This window comes from Cervus canadensis, chromosome 18 (assembly GCF_019320065.1).
Source record: "Cervus canadensis isolate Bull #8, Minnesota chromosome 18, ASM1932006v1, whole genome shotgun sequence".
Lineage (NCBI taxonomy): Eukaryota > Metazoa > Chordata > Mammalia > Artiodactyla > Cervidae > Cervus > Cervus canadensis.
Window position 1 is genome coordinate 19,477,183 of NC_057403.1, and position 18,280 is coordinate 19,495,462.

Below are 18,280 nucleotides of genomic sequence, written 5' to 3' on the forward strand. Positions count from 1 at the left end.
GGTAGGTAGATAAGGATAGGCAGAAAGAGGAGGAAATAAGATGAGCGAGGTCCAGGCAGGCAGAAATCAGCTGGACTTTGGCCTTCAATAGCCATGATTTCACGCTCAGGCTCTGCTACTCACCATGTGACTGGAAGCAACCAGCTTCTTCATTCCATCAACTGTTGTTTAGGGAAAAGAGAGCACAAAGTACGTGCCAGGCCTTGTGCTAACCCTGGCCAAGTCCCTGTAACTGCTGAACCTCAGTTTCCTCATCTGGGAAATGGGGATAGTAGTTTCTTTATACGTCTACTAGGACGAATAACTGAGTTGATACGCGCTTTGCACAGAGTAAGCAGTCCAAAAATATTTGCTATTGTTAGTATTACTTGGGGACTTCCTAGGCGGCTCAGTGGTAAAGAACCTGCCTGCCAGTGCAGGAGAAGCAAGTTCGATCCCTAGGTCAGGAAGAGCCTCTGAAGAAGGAAATGGCAACCAACTCCAGTATTCTTGTTTGGGAAATCCCATGGACAGAGAGGAACCTGGCAGGCTTCGGTCTATGGGGATCACAGAAGAGTTGGACGTGGCTTAGCGACTCAACAGCAACAAATGATTGTTTTAGCTGTTATATTTGTGGCGTCGAGTGCGGGTCAGTCCAGAGGGACATGGGGCCAAGATTTCCTCAGGTCATCTCTACACAAGGAGGAAAGGCAGGGGCCAGGGGCCACCTGGGCTGTGAGAGACTCAGGTTGAAAGTACTGTTTCTAGGGTGGTCAGATGTGGGCCTGGGTCCCTGGGGCAAGGGCAGTCCCCTCTCCGAGCCTTCCATCCTCAGCTGGAACTTGGGGCTGGTAGGAGCCCTTCTTCCGAGTGCTGGGGTTGAGAGCGGGGTCCCGGCATGTATGTGATCTACCCCTTCAGTGTCGGACACCCTGCAGGTGCTTATCTGGACTCGCTGCTCGGGTGACCAGCAGTACCAAGATGGTACCTCCCCCAGGCCCCTTGACCTCCCTGGGCCTCAACTTCCTGACCTGTCAAATGGGTATGCGGACAATGGCTGTTGTGAGGAATAAATGAATTGGTGTATATAAAGTGCTTCATCAGGGCCAGGCATGTCAAAAGTCCTGGAACGTGAGAGGGAAGCCCCGCGAATTTTCTACCAAGGGCCAGTAGTAAACGTTTTAGGCTTTGCAGGACTGTCACTATAGCCTAGAAATGGCTCTAGATAAATGAATGAGCCTTGGTGGGCTCCCATAAAGCCTTACTTATGCACACTGAAATTTCAATCTCCTATCAGTGTCCCGAGTCAAAGAATATTCTTCTTCTGACTTCTTTTCAACCATTTAAAAGCGTAAAAACTATCCTGAGCTTGCGGGCCATCCAAAATAGTCAGCCAAGTGGGGCGGCAGGCCACATTTGGCTTCTGGGCCTTGGTCTGCCAAACCTTTTGAGATCTTTATTTTATTACGTAGATGTGCAAGGCTTCACTTATTCAGTCCCCTACTCGTGAACACTTAAGGTATCCAGTCCCACGGAATTGCTAACGAACACTCCCTCACATATTCTCACAGCGGGCTTTGCATGTGCGTGAGAATTCCCATAGGTTGAATGTCTAGAAATAGAATTGCTGGATCGGAGGGTATCCAGTTGGCCCTCCGAATCTGCAGATTCCGCTCCCTTGGATTCAACCAACAGTGGATGGAAAATATTCAGGGAAAAATATTCCAGAAAGTTCCCAAAAGCACCATTTGAATATGCTGTGTACAGACAACTACTTCCATAGCATTGACGTTGTGCATGTGTGCTAAGCCACGTCAGTCGTGTCTGACTCTGTGACTCCATGGACTGTAGCCCACCAGGCTCCTCTGTCCATGGGATTCTCTAGGCAAGAATACTGGAGTTGGTTGCCATGCCCTCCTCCAGGGGATCTTCCCAACCCAGGGACTGAATGCGCATCTCTTATGTTTCCGGCATGGGCAGGTGGGTTCTTTACCACTAGCACCATTTATTAGGTATCATAGATAATCTAGAGGTGATTTAAAATATGCGAAAGGTTGTGTGTAGGTTATATGCAAATACTGCACCATTGGTATGAAGGACTTGAGCATCCTTGGATTTTGTATCTGATGGGGTGAGCCCCTGTGGATATGGAGGGTTGTCAGTACGCACTGCCCAAGTATGTTATGGACCAATCCAGCTGCTCCTTCATTAGGTTCGTGCCGGTAAAGGCCTCCGTCAGCTTCCTCAACCCCAGATCAGCGACCCACTCACTGCCCGCCATGTGGGAAAATGCATGCCCCCCCAACTCCTGTGCTTCTCTTAAATTCTGCTTGATTTGAACGTCTTCCCATCTCCCCATGGGCAGTTGGAATCTCTCAGTAAACAGTCCACTCATGTGGGAGCTTTAAAAAAAAAAAATGTAATTATAAAAATAATTTCATGCTTCTCTAGAGGATTTAAAAAATACAGAAAAGAACCAAGAAGAAAAACAAATCACCCGAAATACCAGCGTGCAGAAGTTGCTGGCAACATTTTTGGTATGAAGTCTCCTTTTAGCCTTGCTTTTCTTCTTCCCATCCATTTCAAACATTGGTCCCTTTTGACATTAGGTAGTATACGCACATGGTTCAATCATGAAAAAGCTTTTTTTTAAAAATCTTTTTTCTTTTTGTCTATGGTGTGTGGGGTCTTAGTTCCCTGACCGGGGATTGAACCTGCACCCCTGCAGTGGAAGCCCAGAGTCTTAAGCACTGGACAACCAGGGAAGTTCCACAAAGGATTTTTAACGTATGGGGGGAAGTATCCCACCCCATGCCTGCCTTCCCAACCCCTCCCCATAGCCACAGCACTTACTTTTTGTATTTTCTTCCAGCTCCGTGCATATACAGCCTTGTGCAAGTGTGCGTTAACATTTCTCTCTACCCAGCAGGTAGCACATGATTCATGTGCTTGGGCAGCCCGTGGGGTGTTTCCTTGGTCCCTTGTTACAGTGGAGAAGTATTCCTCTGTGTAGATGGGGCTGGACGAGCTTTCATCCTTGGACATGCTGTCCTGATGCCCTTAGACCATGTCTAGGCTTTGGTCCTTCACACAGAGCTTGCAGTAAACATCTGTCATCTCATGTACGTTATCTCTCCAGTCACTTCCCAGAAGCCTGTCTGCTGGATTAAAGCATAGGTGTACTTAGAATTTGCACAGCGCCTGCTGAATTGCATTCCTCTGAGGCTGTAGCAAATGGTGCCAGTTTAGACTCCCACGAGCAACATGCGAGTGTCTTTATGAGACATATGACTTATTTGTAATGTGTGCCTGAACTTGGCTCCACAGGGCACCTTTGATCTGCATCTCTTATTACAAGGGAGGTTGAGCATCTCTTGACATATTTAAGCCTTTTGTGTTTCTTTTTCTACACTGTGATCATATCCTTTGCCCCCTTTTTTCTTACTGCTTGTTACTCTTAGTGATTTCCAGAGGCTCTTTTTATATGAGAGATGAGCTTTGTCTCGGCTATGTTGTTGTTCAGTCACTAACTTGTGTCTGACTCTTTGCGACCCAATGGACTGCAGCACACCAGACTTCCTTGTCCTTCACCATCTCCCAGAGCTTGCTCAAACACATGTCCATCCATTCGGTGATGCCATCCACCATCTCATCCTCTGTCGTCCCCTTCTCCTGCCTTCAATCTTTCCCAGCGTCAGGGTCTTTTCTGATGAATGGGGTTCTTTGCATCAGGTGACCTAATAAGTATTGGAGCTTCAGCTTCAAGATCAGTCCTTCCAATGAATATTCAGGGCTGATTTCCTTTAGGATTGATCAGTTTGATCTTGCTGTCCAGGGGACTCTCACTATTTCCCCCAGTATGTCATTTGCTTCTTGACTTGGTTTGGGGGGAATGTGTGAGTATTTGTCCCTGTATGTTTAATGAGGATGTGAGTTTTTAAAAATATTTTTCAATTTTTTTGTTATTTTTAAGCTTTTCATTTTTAATTCATTTCAAACATATAGCAAAGTTGTAAGACTAGAATGTGGGAATAATACCTATGTGAATTCTTTACTCTAACCAGATGTTTTAGTTATCTGTTGCTGTGTAACAGATTATCTTTCTTCCAAAGCTGAGCAGCTTGAAACAACAAACATTAACTTACCTCACATGATTTCTAAGGATCAGGAATCTGGAAGCAGATTAACTGGGAGGTTCTGGTTTGTGATCTTTTGGGAGATCATAGTCAAGTTATCAGCCAGGGCTGAGTCATCTGAAGGCTTGGCCAGGCTGGACAGCCTGCTTCCAAGATGCTGCACTCGTGGGACTTCCCTGGTGGCCCAGTGGTTAAGGCTCTGTGATTCTGCTGCAGGGCGTGAGGGTTCGATCCCTGGTCAGGGAACTAAGATTCTGCATGCCGCACTGCGCAGCCAGAATAACAAAGATGGTGCACTGGTAGGGCTGCTGGCGGGAGAGCAGACCTCCATGGAGAGAAACTGAGGCCTCCCCGAAGGGCAGCTCACAGCATGATCCACAGTCGGCTTCCCTTGAGCACGTAATCGACTAGAAAGAGAGCAAGGGAGCTGCCCAGGAGAGAAGCCAGTCTTTTTTTAGAGCCTAATCTTGGAAGTGACACGTGATCACTTCTGCTGAGTTCCTATGGCTTTGGAGAGCAACCCTGGTACAGTGTGGGAGGAGCCTGAAAGCAGGGAGGCGGGGATTACTGGGGGCTACCCCTGATTGGAGCCTGAAAACAGGGAGGCGGGGATCGCTGGGGGCCACCCCTGATTGGAGCCTGAAAACAGGGAGGCGGGGATCGCTGGGGGCCACCCCTGGTTTAACCACTGTAAATATTTGGCCACATCCGCTTTAGTCATGGCCCTCTCAACATGTCTCCCTTATTCTTTGACTGAATCATTTGAGAGTCAGTTGCAGACACCATGCTTCTGCACCCCCTTCATATTTTGATCTGATTATTTCTTTCTTTGACAATAACATCCTGTCACCCAACCACTGCAGAGTCATCAAATCCAGTGCATCTAGCATTGCGACAATACTGTTATCAAATCCACCGTCCGTAATGCGATGCAGCCAGCCGTCTAGCAATCGTGTCGTGGATCGCTGTCCTTCTCTCACTCAGCATCTGATCTGTGTTGCCTCGGAAGCCTGTGCTTAGGAGTGCCAAGCGGGACAGCTCCCTTGGTTCTTACTGTCAGCTCCTCTCCTGCAGCTCCCCCCAGCTTTCTTCTCTGGTTTTCTCTGTTGTAAATAGTCCCACGGTGGCCAGCCCTGTGAGCAAGAACCTGAATGTTCCTGATCACGAATTCCTGCAGGAGAGATTACCAGGTCCACTTGAGGCTCTTCTGTTTTGTTTGTTTCATTTAATATCTATTTATTTATTTCCAAACTTTAAACTTCTTATTTTGTACTGGAGTATAGCCGATTCACAATTTAGTGATAGTTTCAGGTGAGCAGCTATACATGTACATGCATCCATTCTCCCCCAAACTCCCTTCCCACCCAGACTGCCACATAGCATTGAGCAGACTTCCCTGTCTCTACAGTAGGCCCTTGTTGATTATCTATTTTGAATACAGCAGTGTGTACATGACCTTCCCAAACTCCCTAACTATCCCCTTCCCCCTGCCCCGCACCCCCCAGGAAACAGTAGGTTAGGTTTTAAGTTTATGGGTCTCTCTCTGTTGTAAGTTCACTTGTATCATTTGGACTGGTCATTTTGGTTCCCTGGCCTCAATGTCTCATCTATGAAGTGGGTCAGATATGATCACAGCTCTCAGGACCATGGAGAGAGCCCACTAGTGGGTACACGTTCCCAGCCAAATGCACTGGGTCAGTGGGCGCTGTTGGGGGTGGGTGGTGAGGATTCTGTGACTGAGAGCAGAGAGATGCCAGTTCAGTGTTGGGTGCCCAGCTGTTGCCCGTGTTTCAATAGCAGCTGCTGAGGTTTGAGGTTCTTGCAGAGGCAACCTTTAGCGGGAGAAGGGTGCACAGGACCAAGGCGCCCTGACTGAGGTGTTTTGGGTGAGGTCACTGTGTACGTATTACAGACTAGTGCTTAGATTGCATATGCAAGCCGGATACACACACAACACGCACGCACACACTCACGCCCGTACCTGCAGGCTCCCACGACCCCCAGGTAGGCTTGCAGCCACAACCCCGCAGGCACAGGTGGTGGACACTTAGAAGGGGACTCGAAACTCATGTGCTGGCATCCAGGGGGACCCGACCCTGACCTTGACCCTTGGTTTCCATCCTCATCCCCAGCTCCCCCGTCCCCAGCGTGCCCTCCTCAACCATCAGCCCCCACCCCCACCCCCAGTTGGCAGCGGCTGCGGTCTCCCTGCTGGTGTCTGTTTTCCTGGGTCAGCTGGATGGTGGGGCCCCTCCGGCGCCCGCCCCCCGCCCCTGCTGCTCTGCTCTGCTCCCCGGCCCCCCCCTGCCTACCCGCCTCCGGGCAGCTGGTGTGGTGCTCCCGCCGCCACTGCTTCCTCCGCTGCTGCCCCCAAAGCCTGCAGAGCTCGCCTTCCTCTGGGGGGAAGTGGGGGGCTTGGGGGGGGAGGGGTGAGATCAGAAGGCAGAGGTACTGGGTAGGGGGGCAGTTGGTGGGTCGAGAAGGGATAGGTTGAGGGAATGAGGTAGGTGGACAGGTAGGGGGTGGGGGGCAGGTGCAAGGTGGGGGACGGAGGTGGAGCGGCGAGAAGGATGGCGGGGGCATCAAGACAAGGGGTGGCCAAGAAGGGGGGTGGGGCTTCCAGGCGGGAGCGGCCGGGGTCCCCAGCATCTTGGGGCCAGGGGAGCCAAGGTTGGTTCTGACCCCCGCCCCCTCCCCTCTCCCTCCCTCCCGTGCCCAGATCCCCGCGGCGGCTCAGCTGAAGGGCCCCGGCCCCTCCTCCTCCCCGTCACTACCTCACCAGGCCCCCCTGGGGGACAGCCCCCACCTGCCGTCCCCTCACCCAGCCCGGCCCCCATCCCGACCCCCGTCCCGCCCGCACTCCCGCCCCCCCTCCCAGCCGCAGAGCTTGTCCCGCCCCCCCTCAGAGCCCGCCCTGCACCCTTGCCCTCCGCCCCAGGTCCCCCCCACCCTGCCTGGCATCTTTGTCATCCAGAACCAGCTGGGCGGCGCCCCCCCTGCAAGCACCCCGGCCCCCACCGCCCCAGGCCCGCCCCAGCCTCCCCTGCGACCCCCGTCCCAGCCCCTGGAGGGGCCACTGGCCCCCGCCCCCCACCTCCCTCCGGCCTCCACCTCCACTGTCGGGGCCACCTCCTCCGCCTCCTCCTCCGAGTCGTCCTCCCGGCTGCCAGCCCCCACGCCGCCCGACTTCCAGCTGCAGTACCCGCCCAGCCAGGGGCCCCACAAGTCCCCCACGCCCCCTCCGACCCTCCACCTGGTCCCTGAGCCCGCAGCGCCCCCCCCACCGCCTCCTCGGACCTTCCAGATGGTGACCACCCCCTTCCCGGCGCTGTCCCAATCGAAGGCTCTTCTCGAGAGATTTCACCAGGTAATTGGAGGCAGGGGCCGGCCCACCGCCCACGCCGCACCCCCTGCCCTCCCCGCCGATCCCATTCCCTCCCGCTTTCTGGCTTTCTCTTCACCCCCGTATCCTGGTTCCTGGCTGCCCCTGCTCCTAGCGTGTGTGCCCCCCCCAAACCACCTGTCCCCCTCCTCAGGTGCCGTCCGGGATCATTCTCCAGAGCAAGGCCGTGGGGGCCCCCGCCGCCCCACAGTCCTCCACCAGCCTGGGACCCCTCGCCAGCCCCACTGCCTCCGTGCTGGTCAGTGGGCAGGCTCCGTCCGGGACCCCCACCGCCCCCAGCCATCCCCCCGCCCCAGCACCCATGGCCACCGCAGGTGAGGGAGAGGGAGCCCGCAACAGAGCCATGGGGGGCCCGAAGTGGGTGGGTGGGAGTGACAGGGAGGACGGGTGGGCCAGAACTGTGGGCACCGGAGCCCAAGGGTCGCCCAGATCTGCAGGAACAGGGACAGTGGAGGGGGGCGGGCTGTACTTCGCAGACCCCCTCCAGGGGTGCTCACTCTGGGGCCGACACGGCCATCGAGGCTCGAGAACCAGAGCAGTGTGGGGTGTAGGGTCTCGGGGGGCCTTTGTGCCCGTGACCCCTGAGCCCTGTCTGCCCGCACCCCCACCCCAGGCCTGCCTCCTCTGCTTCCTGCCGAGAACAAAGCCTTTGCCAGCAACCTCCCGACCCTGACCGTGGCCAAAGCCGCCTCTTCCGGGCCAGGGAAGTCCTCTGGGCTGCAGGTAAGGGGCACCCAGAATGGCAGTCTAGGGCCCAGGCCAGATCGCTGGGGAACTGGGATGGGGCCGGAGGGGTAGGGGAGGCCGGCTGGCAGGCAGGGAGGTAGAGATGGGCAGAGACAGAGCCAGGTGGGGGGTGAGACACCAGGACAGTCCAGGCCGGGGCACGTGGGAAACCAAGGCAGTTGGCTGGAGATCCATCCCCAAACACCATAACAACAGAATGAGGATGGCAGAGATGGCCTGAGAGAGACCCCAGGCAGTCACTGGGGGCGCGAGCAGGTGAGAGATGGAGGCTGTAGAAGGAGAGGAGACTGTGTCGGCTCAGGACAGGCGGGGGGAGACCCTAAAAGGAAGGACAGGGCAGGGTGGCCAGTGAGACACTAAGTCAGAGATGGCAGAGGGACTGCCTTGGCGGTTAAGACAATGCACTTCCAGTGCAGAGGGCACGGGTTCAATCCCTGGTCGGGGAACTAAGATCCCACATGCCTTGTGGTGCAGCCAGAGAAAAAAGAAGGTGGGGGGGGGGGTGGGGGCTGTGGTCAGGAGGAGAGCTAGGATGGTGGTACCCTGGCCAGAGGGGCATAGGCAGGGAGGGTAGAAGAGACTGAGGCGGAGACAAGATTTGAGAGAGCCTGAAGGGAAAGACCAGGCAGGACAAGGGAAGTCAAGGTAGAGATTTAGGCAGGGATGGGAGGAAAGAGGCCATGCCCATTAGGTGCTGGACAACGAGGGGGGATTTGCAGGCCTTTTGATGGGCAGGGAGAGAGGTACCAGCTGGAAGCTGAGAGACTCAGGCCCAAGAAGAGGGGCTGGAGAAGGTGACCCAGGCGAAGGATGCCCGGAGCTTGAGGCTGCCTGTCACCCTCTCCTCGCTGTGTCCCCCCCTTGGATCCAGCCCCAGTCTTCCCCACAGGTTGAGTGTGCTAGGTGGGGAATCCTGCACTAGGACCAGGACCCCATCTTGGCTGAAATCAGCCCCTCCCATCTTTGTCCCAGGCTGGGGGGTAGAGAGGCTCAGGTGCCAAGGGAAGGCTCCTCCGTCACAAAACCCCCCTCACTGGCTTCTCTCTCCCGTGCAGTATGAGAGCAAGTTGGGTGGATTGAAGAAGCCACCCGCGCTTCAGCCCAGCAAAGAAGCCTGGTGAGTTCCTCCCCTCCTGGCTTCAGGAGGTGCCATTGACCCCTCTGCCCTCCCCTCTAGGGAGAGGGGTGGGCTAGTAGTGATTTTAGGGTGAATGGATGAGGATTCCGCGTGGCTGTGTTAGGAGGATTCGTAGGGCAGCTAGGCTGCTGGCTTCAAGCGGGGATGGATGTTTGGTGTGGCTTGGTCATCGCTGTGCCCTGAGCGCCTCGGACCAGGCTGGCAGGCAGTGCCTCCTGTCCGGGCGTGGTGGGGGGCTTGTTCAGGTGGATGGAGGGATGCATGGGGGCCAGGGTGAAAGGATGGGTGGACGCTGCTCAGGCAGATGCGTGGCTGGACGGATAGCTGTTTGGGCGAATGGGCAGTAAGTGTTGGATGCTCGCATTCTGTCCCTCTCTCCTGCCCTCGGTCCACTGAGAGGGTTGGTCAGACCCTCATCGGGTGCCCAGTCCTAGGCTGGACTCTGGAAACACTGGACAGACCAGGTTCCGCATCCACAGTGTGTGAGGGCTGCTTGCCTTCAGCACTGGGTACAGACAAGCAGGCATGTCTGGTGGGAGAGACAGCCGTACATAGTAGGCGATAGTCTACTGCCCAGTGAGAAAGCAGATCTTATCAACCCACCACCCAAGGGCCCAACCTCCCTGCCGGCCTCCCCAAGCCTGCTGCTGGGTTCCAGGTAGAGCAGGGCCATGCTGACCCCAAGTGGCAGGAGGTGGTATTGCATGGAAGCTGAGTCCCAAGCTCTGGCATCTAACTCCCAGCACTGCCTCTAGCTGCTTTGGATCAGTGACTTCATCTTTGCAGGTCTGTTTCCTCATCTGTAAAATGGGCATAATGATAGCACTTCCTGCCATGGGTTGTCCCCAGAGATGCAGTGAGGCCGACCAGGCACACGTTCGCACATACTTCTGCAGTGTTCCTTCCCTCATCGTCTGCCTTGTGGCCTGGGGGCTCAGGGTCCGGTTCTGCTGTCTCCTGGCCTCACCATGAGTTCTGTCTGTGTGTGTGGTCCTCCCCGCCCCCGCCCCAACCCCTCAGCTTCCTGGAGCATTTGCACAAACATCAGGGCTCTGTCCTGCACCCTGACTACAAGACGGCCTTCCCTTCCTTCGAGGATGCCCTGTACCGCCTCCTGCCCTACCACGTCTACCAGGGTGCCCTCCCCTCCCCCAACGACTACCACAAAGGTGAGGCCTCCCCTGGGTGTGGACGCGGGTGGTGAGGACCAAACGGGGTGCAGGCGCCCTTGACTACCGGGCCCTCCCCAACATCTGGGTCTCTGGACCTCTTCCTCCGCAGTGGACGAGGAGTTTGAGACGGTCTCCACGCAGCTGCTGAAACGTACCCAGGCCATGCTCAATAAATACCGCCTCCTGCTGCTGGAGGAGTCCCGGGTAGGGTGGCCCGTCACCTTTCTCCTCAGGGGACCCTCACCCCCCACGCCCCCCCCACCCCCACCCTCACCTCCCCGCCGCAAGGAGGAGGGAGGGAGGGTGGATCAGATCACAAGAAGGACAGTTTGGAATCTCTTCCCATCCATCCCCAGCGATCGCGTCCCCCTCCCCCTTCTTCACTGGCTCATCTAATCGCCTCTCCCCCTCCCTGCCCCCAGAGGGTGAGCCCCTCCGCAGAGATGGTAATGATCGATCGAATGTTCATTCAAGAGGAAAAGACCACGCTGGCCTTGGACAAGCAGCTGGCCAAGGAGAAGCCAGGTAATGAGGGCGCAGGGAGCCGGGTCCCCGCCGCCTCCTCGGGTGCGGCGCGTTCCCTCACTCCGCCACTGGGCGGCGCCCGAGCCCCGCCTTCCTGCCTAGTCGAAAGCCCTGAGCGTGGATCTCCGCTTCCTGCTCCGCGTGCCCATTTCGCCCCCTCAATCCTGGCCCTGCAGGGAGGGAACATCCTGCCACCCCCGGGGGCACAGAAAAGCGGGAAAGCAGAGCCAGGACTGGGGTGAAGCCGGCATAAGTTGGTGGGTTGCAGAAGTTAAGGTGGTATACTCCGTCCGGTGCCGAGGGCTGCTGACACATTAGGGGGACTTGGGACTTGGGGAAAGGGTCTTGCCTAGCAGTGTCCTCGTGAGTGAAGGGTTTACCCCCGGGCCCGGCAGATGGTCAACACTCAGTGGACACCAGCTCCTCTCAGCTCTGCAGGGGCCTCCTGCCTTGGCTAAGCCCCAGGGTTTTCTTGGCCCCCTCCTCCTACAGATGAGTACGTGTCTTCCTCCCGCTCTCTTGGCCTCCCCGTCGCCGCTTCTTCCGAGGGACACCGGCTGCCCGGCCACGGCCCGTCCCCGTCCTCGGCGTCCGGGGCCCCAGCCCAGCCCCCTCTGCACCTACCCACCAAGCTGGTGATCCGGCACGGCGGCGCGGGCGGCTCCCCCTCCGTGACCTGGGCCCGGGCCTCCTCGTCCTCCCTGTCTTCCTCCTCCTCGTCCTCCGCCGCCTCCTCCCTGGACGCCGACGAGGACGGCCCCATGCCCTCCCGCAACCGGCCGCCCATCAAGACCTACGAGGCCCGGAGCCGCATCGGGCTCAAGCTCAAGATCAAACAGGAAGCCGGGCTCAGCAAGGTCGTCCACAACACGGCCTTGGACCCGGTGCACCAAACGCCTCCGCCGCCCCCCGCCTCCCTCAAGGCGGCCGAGCCCCCGCCCCGGCCCCCGCCACCGCCCCCGGCCCCTGGCCAGATGAACGGTACGGTGGACCACCCGCCACCGCCGCCGGCCGCCACTGACCGCAAGCCACCACCACCGGCCCCGCACTGCCCCCGCCTGCCCCTCCGCAAGACCTACCGCGAGAACGTGGAGGCCCCGGGTGTCGGGGCGACCGAGGGGGCGGCGGCAGCGGCAGTGGGCAGAACCCGGGGCGGCAGCCCAGCCCCGCTGCCCACCAAAGTGGACGAGGCCACCAGCGGGCTCATCCGCGAGCTGGCGGCGGTGGAGGACGAGCTGTACCAGCGGATGCTGAAGGCCGGGCCGGCCGAGCCTGCGGCGGGCACCGGGCAGGGTAGTGGCAGCCGGGAGCCCGGCTGGGAGGCGCCCCCGCTGCCCCCCGCCAAGCGGCGCAAGTCCGAGTCGCCCGACGTGGACCAGGCCAGCTTCTCCAGCGACAGCCCGCAGGACGACACGCTCACGGAACACCTGCAGAGCGCCATCGACAGCATCTTGAACCTCCAACAGGCCCCCGGCCGGACGCCCGCACCCCCATACCCCCACGCCGCCCCGGCGGCCGTCACGCCCACCTCCCCGACGCCCCTGCACAGGCCGGAGGCCTATCCGCCCTCCAGTCACAACGGTGGCCTCGGCACCAGGACGTTGAACAGATAACACCGGGCTGGACTTCCCTTCCCCGTCCCCTCGCTCCGCAGGGACGCAGCGGGGAGGGGGGAGGGGGGCAGCCGGGCGTCTGACCTCAGCCTCCTGGGGGACACGAGCCGGGGACCCCTTGAGTTTTTCTTGCCTAAGTTATTTGAGTCACAAAGTCCTCGTCCCCCCCCACCTCCTGCTTCAGCCGGGTGGTTGGGTGGGGGTCGTGGATTTCGGGGAGGGGGGCTGTAATGTACAAGGTCCCCCCTGCCAAAGGGGGGGGGGGGTAATCCTGTTGTGTCATCTCCTATTTCTTCCCATTTCCTGCCACGCTCCGCCCCTCGGCCGGGGGGGACACGTGTGCATTGGCCAGGGAGGAGGGCTCCCTGGCGGTCCCCACCGCTCACGCGCATCCAGGTGCCCAGTTTGCCCACGTGGCTTCAATGTGTCCCTGCGGCCGTCGCTGGCAGGGTCTGCGTCTCTCCAACGCCCCCCACAGGCCGAGACAGGAAACGCAGGGAAAGAGCGGCATGAGCCTGCCTCCCGGGGCACCCGTGTCGCATCCGTGTGTGTGTCCCGCTCCGTGTCCCTCTGTATGTGCTCGAGTGAGAAAGATTTCAAAGCCTCCAGTCCCTCGACTGAAATCTGAGCACCTCCCAAACAAAACCGGGATCTTCCACCCCTTTCCCCAGCCAGTCTTCCCCACTCTGTTCTTCCTGCCGCCAGCCACCCACGCCAGATTTTGAAATCTTGGAGACAAAACTAGTACTGTAAGATAAATTTTTTTGTACTGTATTTATTGTGTATAACGATTTTTTTAAAAGGAGAATTCTGTACATTTAGAACTCTTGTAAATTAAAAAGCGATCCTTTTTTTAAAACTGTACTGACGGCCGCCCGCCCGCATTGCTTTGGGATTTTCGGGACCTTGTTTGGAGTCTGCGGGTTGGGGCTACAGGTGGGTGGAGAGGGGGATTGTGGGGACTTACTACCCATTCATTTGTGAGCCCCTGCTGGGGGCCAGGTCCTATTCTAGGCACAAGGGTGCAGCTGAATATGATGGAAATGCCTGTTCTGGGAGGCCTGACTTCTTAGTGGAGGGGGCAGACAGTGGAAAACTCAATCAGCCAGGCGTTTTCATATCATTCCTAGTGGGGTTCTGTGGTCTCCGGAGCACGGAATTTGTCAATATGCAACCATCTCTCCTGGGAAAAAGACAGGGCTAGCTTCTGGCCAGCCTCTGATCACATTTTTGTCAAACCCTCAACACATCACTTTGTTTTATGTGTTTTCTATTTAAAGACCCTTCACTTAATATATAGTGTTGATTCATTAACACTGATCACATAGCCAGCAGCATTAACTCGTGCCTGAATGAAGCTTCCGTCACACAGGCTTTCTCTGTAAGGCACATCCAAGCCTTCTTGGGCTTAAGAACTCAAGAACCCCGGGGCCATTTAAAAGTGAAATCTACAAAAGCACCAAAATGCGAATACATCCACAGAAGGATGATGCTTCGTGTCAAGTAGGAGAGCATCCTCACCTATTCAGCGCTCGGTTGGAAACGTGTCTGCTGGGTGATTCAACGTTTTCGCCACTCTGTGCATGTCCGTGGATGTAGCACGGGGCTTTGGCAGCAGACAAAAGTTTCAACAAGTAGATGAATTCACAAGCAAGGTACCTACTAATAAGTGAGGATTGACTAAATGTGTACAGTATCAGAGATATGCGGGGAATCAAGCAGGATATGTTAGCTTCCCCTAGATACGAAAAAAAGTACCTCCAGGGACTTCCTCATGGTCCAGTGGTTAAAACTCCACGCTGCCAAGGCAGGGGGCATGGGTTCCATCCCTGATGGCGGAACTAAGGTCCCACAGGCCACATGGTGCAGCCAGTAAATAAATAAAATCACTTTATATGAAAAAAAGAAAAAGAAAAAACACCCATTTGGGTCGGTGGCTTAAACGAAATTTATTCTCTCCGTTCCAGAGGCTAGAAGTTCCAAATCAAAAGTGTGGTCAGGGCCACAGTTCCCCTAGAGACAAGGGGAGGGTCCTTCCTTACATTTCCAATCTCTGGTCATCCCGGGTCTTCTTTGGGTTGTAGCTACATCCCTCCATTCTCTCCTCCTGGGCCATTTCCCCTCTGCATTGGTGTGGCTTCTCTTATGAGGAAACCAGTCATATTGGATTCGAGCCTATGCTACTCCAGTATATACTGGTCTTAACTTGATTACATCTGCAAAGACCCTATTTCCAAAGAAGATTACAAATTCACAGGTAATTCACTCGGGGTTAGGACACTGGCATATCTCTTGGGGAGACGCAACTCAATTGGACACAGCAGCTACTCGTCCCTACAACCCTTTTGTGTGAACTAGAAAACAGCACCCCCTTTCTCTGAGAATCTGGAGAGCAGCACATGCCCCGGATTCCAGCCCCCTTCAATCAAGCCTTGTGCAGTGAACAACCTGCCCAACCGCACATGAAGGCCCTCAGGATCAAGTGGGAAGCGAAGACTTCTTTGAGGAGGTGACATCTGAACAGAGAACTCCATGAAAGAAGAGAGGGGACCACGGGAAGAGAGCACCCAAAGCAGCAAGAACAGCCAGTGCAAAGGCCCTGAGGCAGGAGCATGGATGGAATGTAAAACTACCAAATGGGTCTGTGACTGGAACCTGGGGGAGAACGGAGTGCAGACAGTAGATGAGGTCAGTGGGAACAAAGCGGGGCGCTCCTGTAGGATCCTATAGCTCCACGCTGAAAACTTCACTTTGTAAGAATGAGGCAGGAGCCACCGGCAGGTTCTGAGCAGAGGGCTGTGAGCGGACTTCGTTTTCCCAGACGCCCTCTGGCGGCCATGTGCGCAATCTACAGGGCGAGGAGGCAACGGCCACAGTCAGCGGGACCAGGGTGACCCACCCCGTTCCTCGGCAGGCTTCTGGGGTGTTTGGGAGGGGAAGAGCATATATCTGGGATCTCCAGGAGAGAGACCATCCCCGCTTCCTAGCTCTAGACCTACTTCCCCCGCGTATGTAATAAAGCACTAAAGGAGAAGAGCGGTTCACAACATCCTTGAATCCCCGCTCCTGGAAGACCTCACGTGGCTGTGGATAGAAGTCTGCCCGTCATTTCCACCGGCTAACATTGGAAGGCTAGCTGAATGCAGCTCGGGCAGAGGAACATGATGGCTGATGTTTCCAGAACACTTACCTTGGGCATGACTCCCAGCTCTTCACCTGGGATATCTTATTTGATGCTCACAGCAGCTCCTGTGTGGGAATTAATAACCCCAACTTGCAGATGAGGAAACTGAGGCCCCGAGGGATGTAGTAAGTAGCAGACTGGGCTGCAAGCCAGGCGGTCTGGCTGGGAGCTTGCAATCTTCCCCTGTGCACACCCAGCCTGGGGGGAGGAGTGTACACAGCAACAAGGCCTTGGCCAGTCTGCTGTGCAGAAGCCAGAGACAGCCCCCTCCCCACGCCCTGGGGTATGAGACTAAAGCTGACCTCAGCTTCTACAGTTAGTCTTTGGCATACTTGCTCTTAGATGCTAGATGCAGCAGAGTGGGCATCTGGAGACGGTGTCTGTGTTCAGTTGTTCAGTCATGTCCAACCCTTTGCGACCCCATGGACTGTGACCTGCCAGGCTCCTTTGTCCTCGGGATTTCCCAGGCAAGAATACTGGAGTGGGTTGCCTTTTCCTCCTCCAGGGGATCTTCTTGACCCAGGGATCGAAACCGAGTCCCTTGCATCTCCTGTATTGGCAGGTGGATTCTTTACCACTGTGCCACCTGGGAAGCCACTTTCTATAGCTGAGCCATCTGGAAAAAGAGGCCAGAAATGACTATCTCGGGGCCCAAATCACCTGGACATGGAGCACAACTGGAACCCAAGACTGACCAGTGTCCAAAGTGAATCACCGAACTACCAAACTCACTGGCTGCTTTCTCCATTTTTTTTTAAATTGTGAAAAAATACCCATAACGTAAAATTTACCCTTGTAATCACATCAGCATTAAGACATTTACACTGTGCAACCATCAATCCTCAGAATTCATTTCATCGATTTTTTAAAAAAATTTGGCTGTGCTGGGTCTTAGTTGCAACATGAAAGATTTTGTTTGTTTAGTTGCAACATGTGGGTTCATAGTTTTCTGACCAGGGATTGAACTTGGACTGCCTGCAATGGGATCTCAGAGTCTTAGCCATTGGACCACCAGGCTGGTAAGTCAGCCTGGAAGTCAGGCACTCATTTCATCTTGCAGAATCGAAACTCTGTGCCCATGAAACCATGACTCCTGTCCCCACTCCACCTCCACCCAGCTCCCAGATGACCACCATTCCACTATCTGTCTCTGTAAATCAGACTACCCTAAGCATCTTGTATGAGTGGAATCACAATATTTGTTCTTTTGTGAGTGGCTTATTTCACTCAACCTAATGTCTTCATTCATGTTGTAGAATATGTCAGTTTCTCCTTTCAGTTTTGACAGATTGGGGGGGGAGGCGGAAAAAAGAACACCTGAGCTTGAGCTTTGCAGTGGGGACTCCAGAGACTGCAAGGGCATCAAGGAAATTGGATAACACTGGGGACATATGTCAGAGACTCCCTGATTCGGAGGTCAGCAGGCAGCAAGATGCAGCCGCCACCCCAGTTATTAAGGGCTCAAAGGGTATTTAATGGAGCAGAATACATCAATGTGGAGCTTTTTCACTCCACTGACCCCTTCCTAGAATATTATGTTTAATGCACAAAATGAAACCCTCAGGATCACAAGGGAACCAATTATACTGAAATACAGTTATCAGCATTTTTTAATATCGACAAGGCTGTGACATGGTAATAGGGTCTGGTGTACCAGCACACAATTAGAAAGCTAGCTCGCTGTGGGTCTAATCAGTGATGAGTAAGCAATCACTGGAAATTCCAAACGCAGTGTGAGAACATTGAAGATTCCTCTTGATGACAGTCTGAAATCCTTGCTCTCACAGGATTCATGTTCTCGTGAGGGAGACCCTCCCTGAAGCAGAGAAATGTAAACTATGGTGATAAAGGCTGCGGAGAAGAATAAAGCAGCCAGAATGGATGGATGGTGGGAATTGCATTAAACAGGGAGATCAGGGAGGGCTTCTCAGAGGAGGTGACATTTGGGTGGAGACCGGAAGGAGGGGAGGGAGGGAGTGAGGATGGGAGAGGCCGGGTGGGACTTTCCAGGTGGAGGAACAGCAAATGCAAAGGGCCCTGAAGTTAGAGGGTTGTCTGAGGAACAGTGGAGAGGCCAGTGTGGCCGGAGCTGAGTGATCGAGGGGGAGAGAGAGGGAGGAGAGGACACAGGGAGCCTGCAGATCTTTCAGGGTCTTCTGGGCCACACTGAGGGCTTTGGCTTCTGCTTTGAGTGAAAGAAGAACCATGGAGGGTTGTGAACAGAGGAGTTTTCATGCAGTCGTTTCCGTTGAAAAAATTATTATGATTACTTAAAATTATTATTGGTGGTGGTGTTACTGTTTTATTATTGCTGTTCCCATGTCAGGAAGGGAGACGGGGGTGGAGTTTGAATGCAGGACGGGAAACCCGCGCGCGCACCCAT

At 55.4% G+C, this 18,280-nt stretch overlaps 1 protein-coding gene across 7 annotated transcripts in view; it reads left to right on the top strand.

The window, feature by feature from the left end:
• BICRA (BRD4 interacting chromatin remodeling complex associated protein) overlaps positions 1–13,577 on the top strand; it is a 74,497-nt gene extending 60,920 nt beyond the window's left edge. For all 7 annotated transcript variants that reach the window (XM_043435354.1, XM_043435352.1, XM_043435351.1 and 4 more), the window contains 8 exons: positions 6,835–7,482; positions 7,652–7,832; positions 8,132–8,241; positions 9,321–9,382; positions 10,424–10,572; positions 10,685–10,779; positions 10,998–11,100; positions 11,593–13,577. In XM_043435354.1, the coding sequence (XP_043291289.1) occupies positions 6,835–7,482; positions 7,652–7,832; positions 8,132–8,241; positions 9,321–9,382; positions 10,424–10,572; positions 10,685–10,779; positions 10,998–11,100; positions 11,593–12,713 (2,469 nt within the window). In that variant the 3' untranslated portion in view covers positions 12,714–13,577. The remainder of the gene's footprint in view (positions 1–6,834; positions 7,483–7,651; positions 7,833–8,131; positions 8,242–9,320; positions 9,383–10,423; positions 10,573–10,684; positions 10,780–10,997; positions 11,101–11,592) is intronic.
• The last annotated feature ends 4,703 nt before the right edge of the window (positions 13,578–18,280 follow it).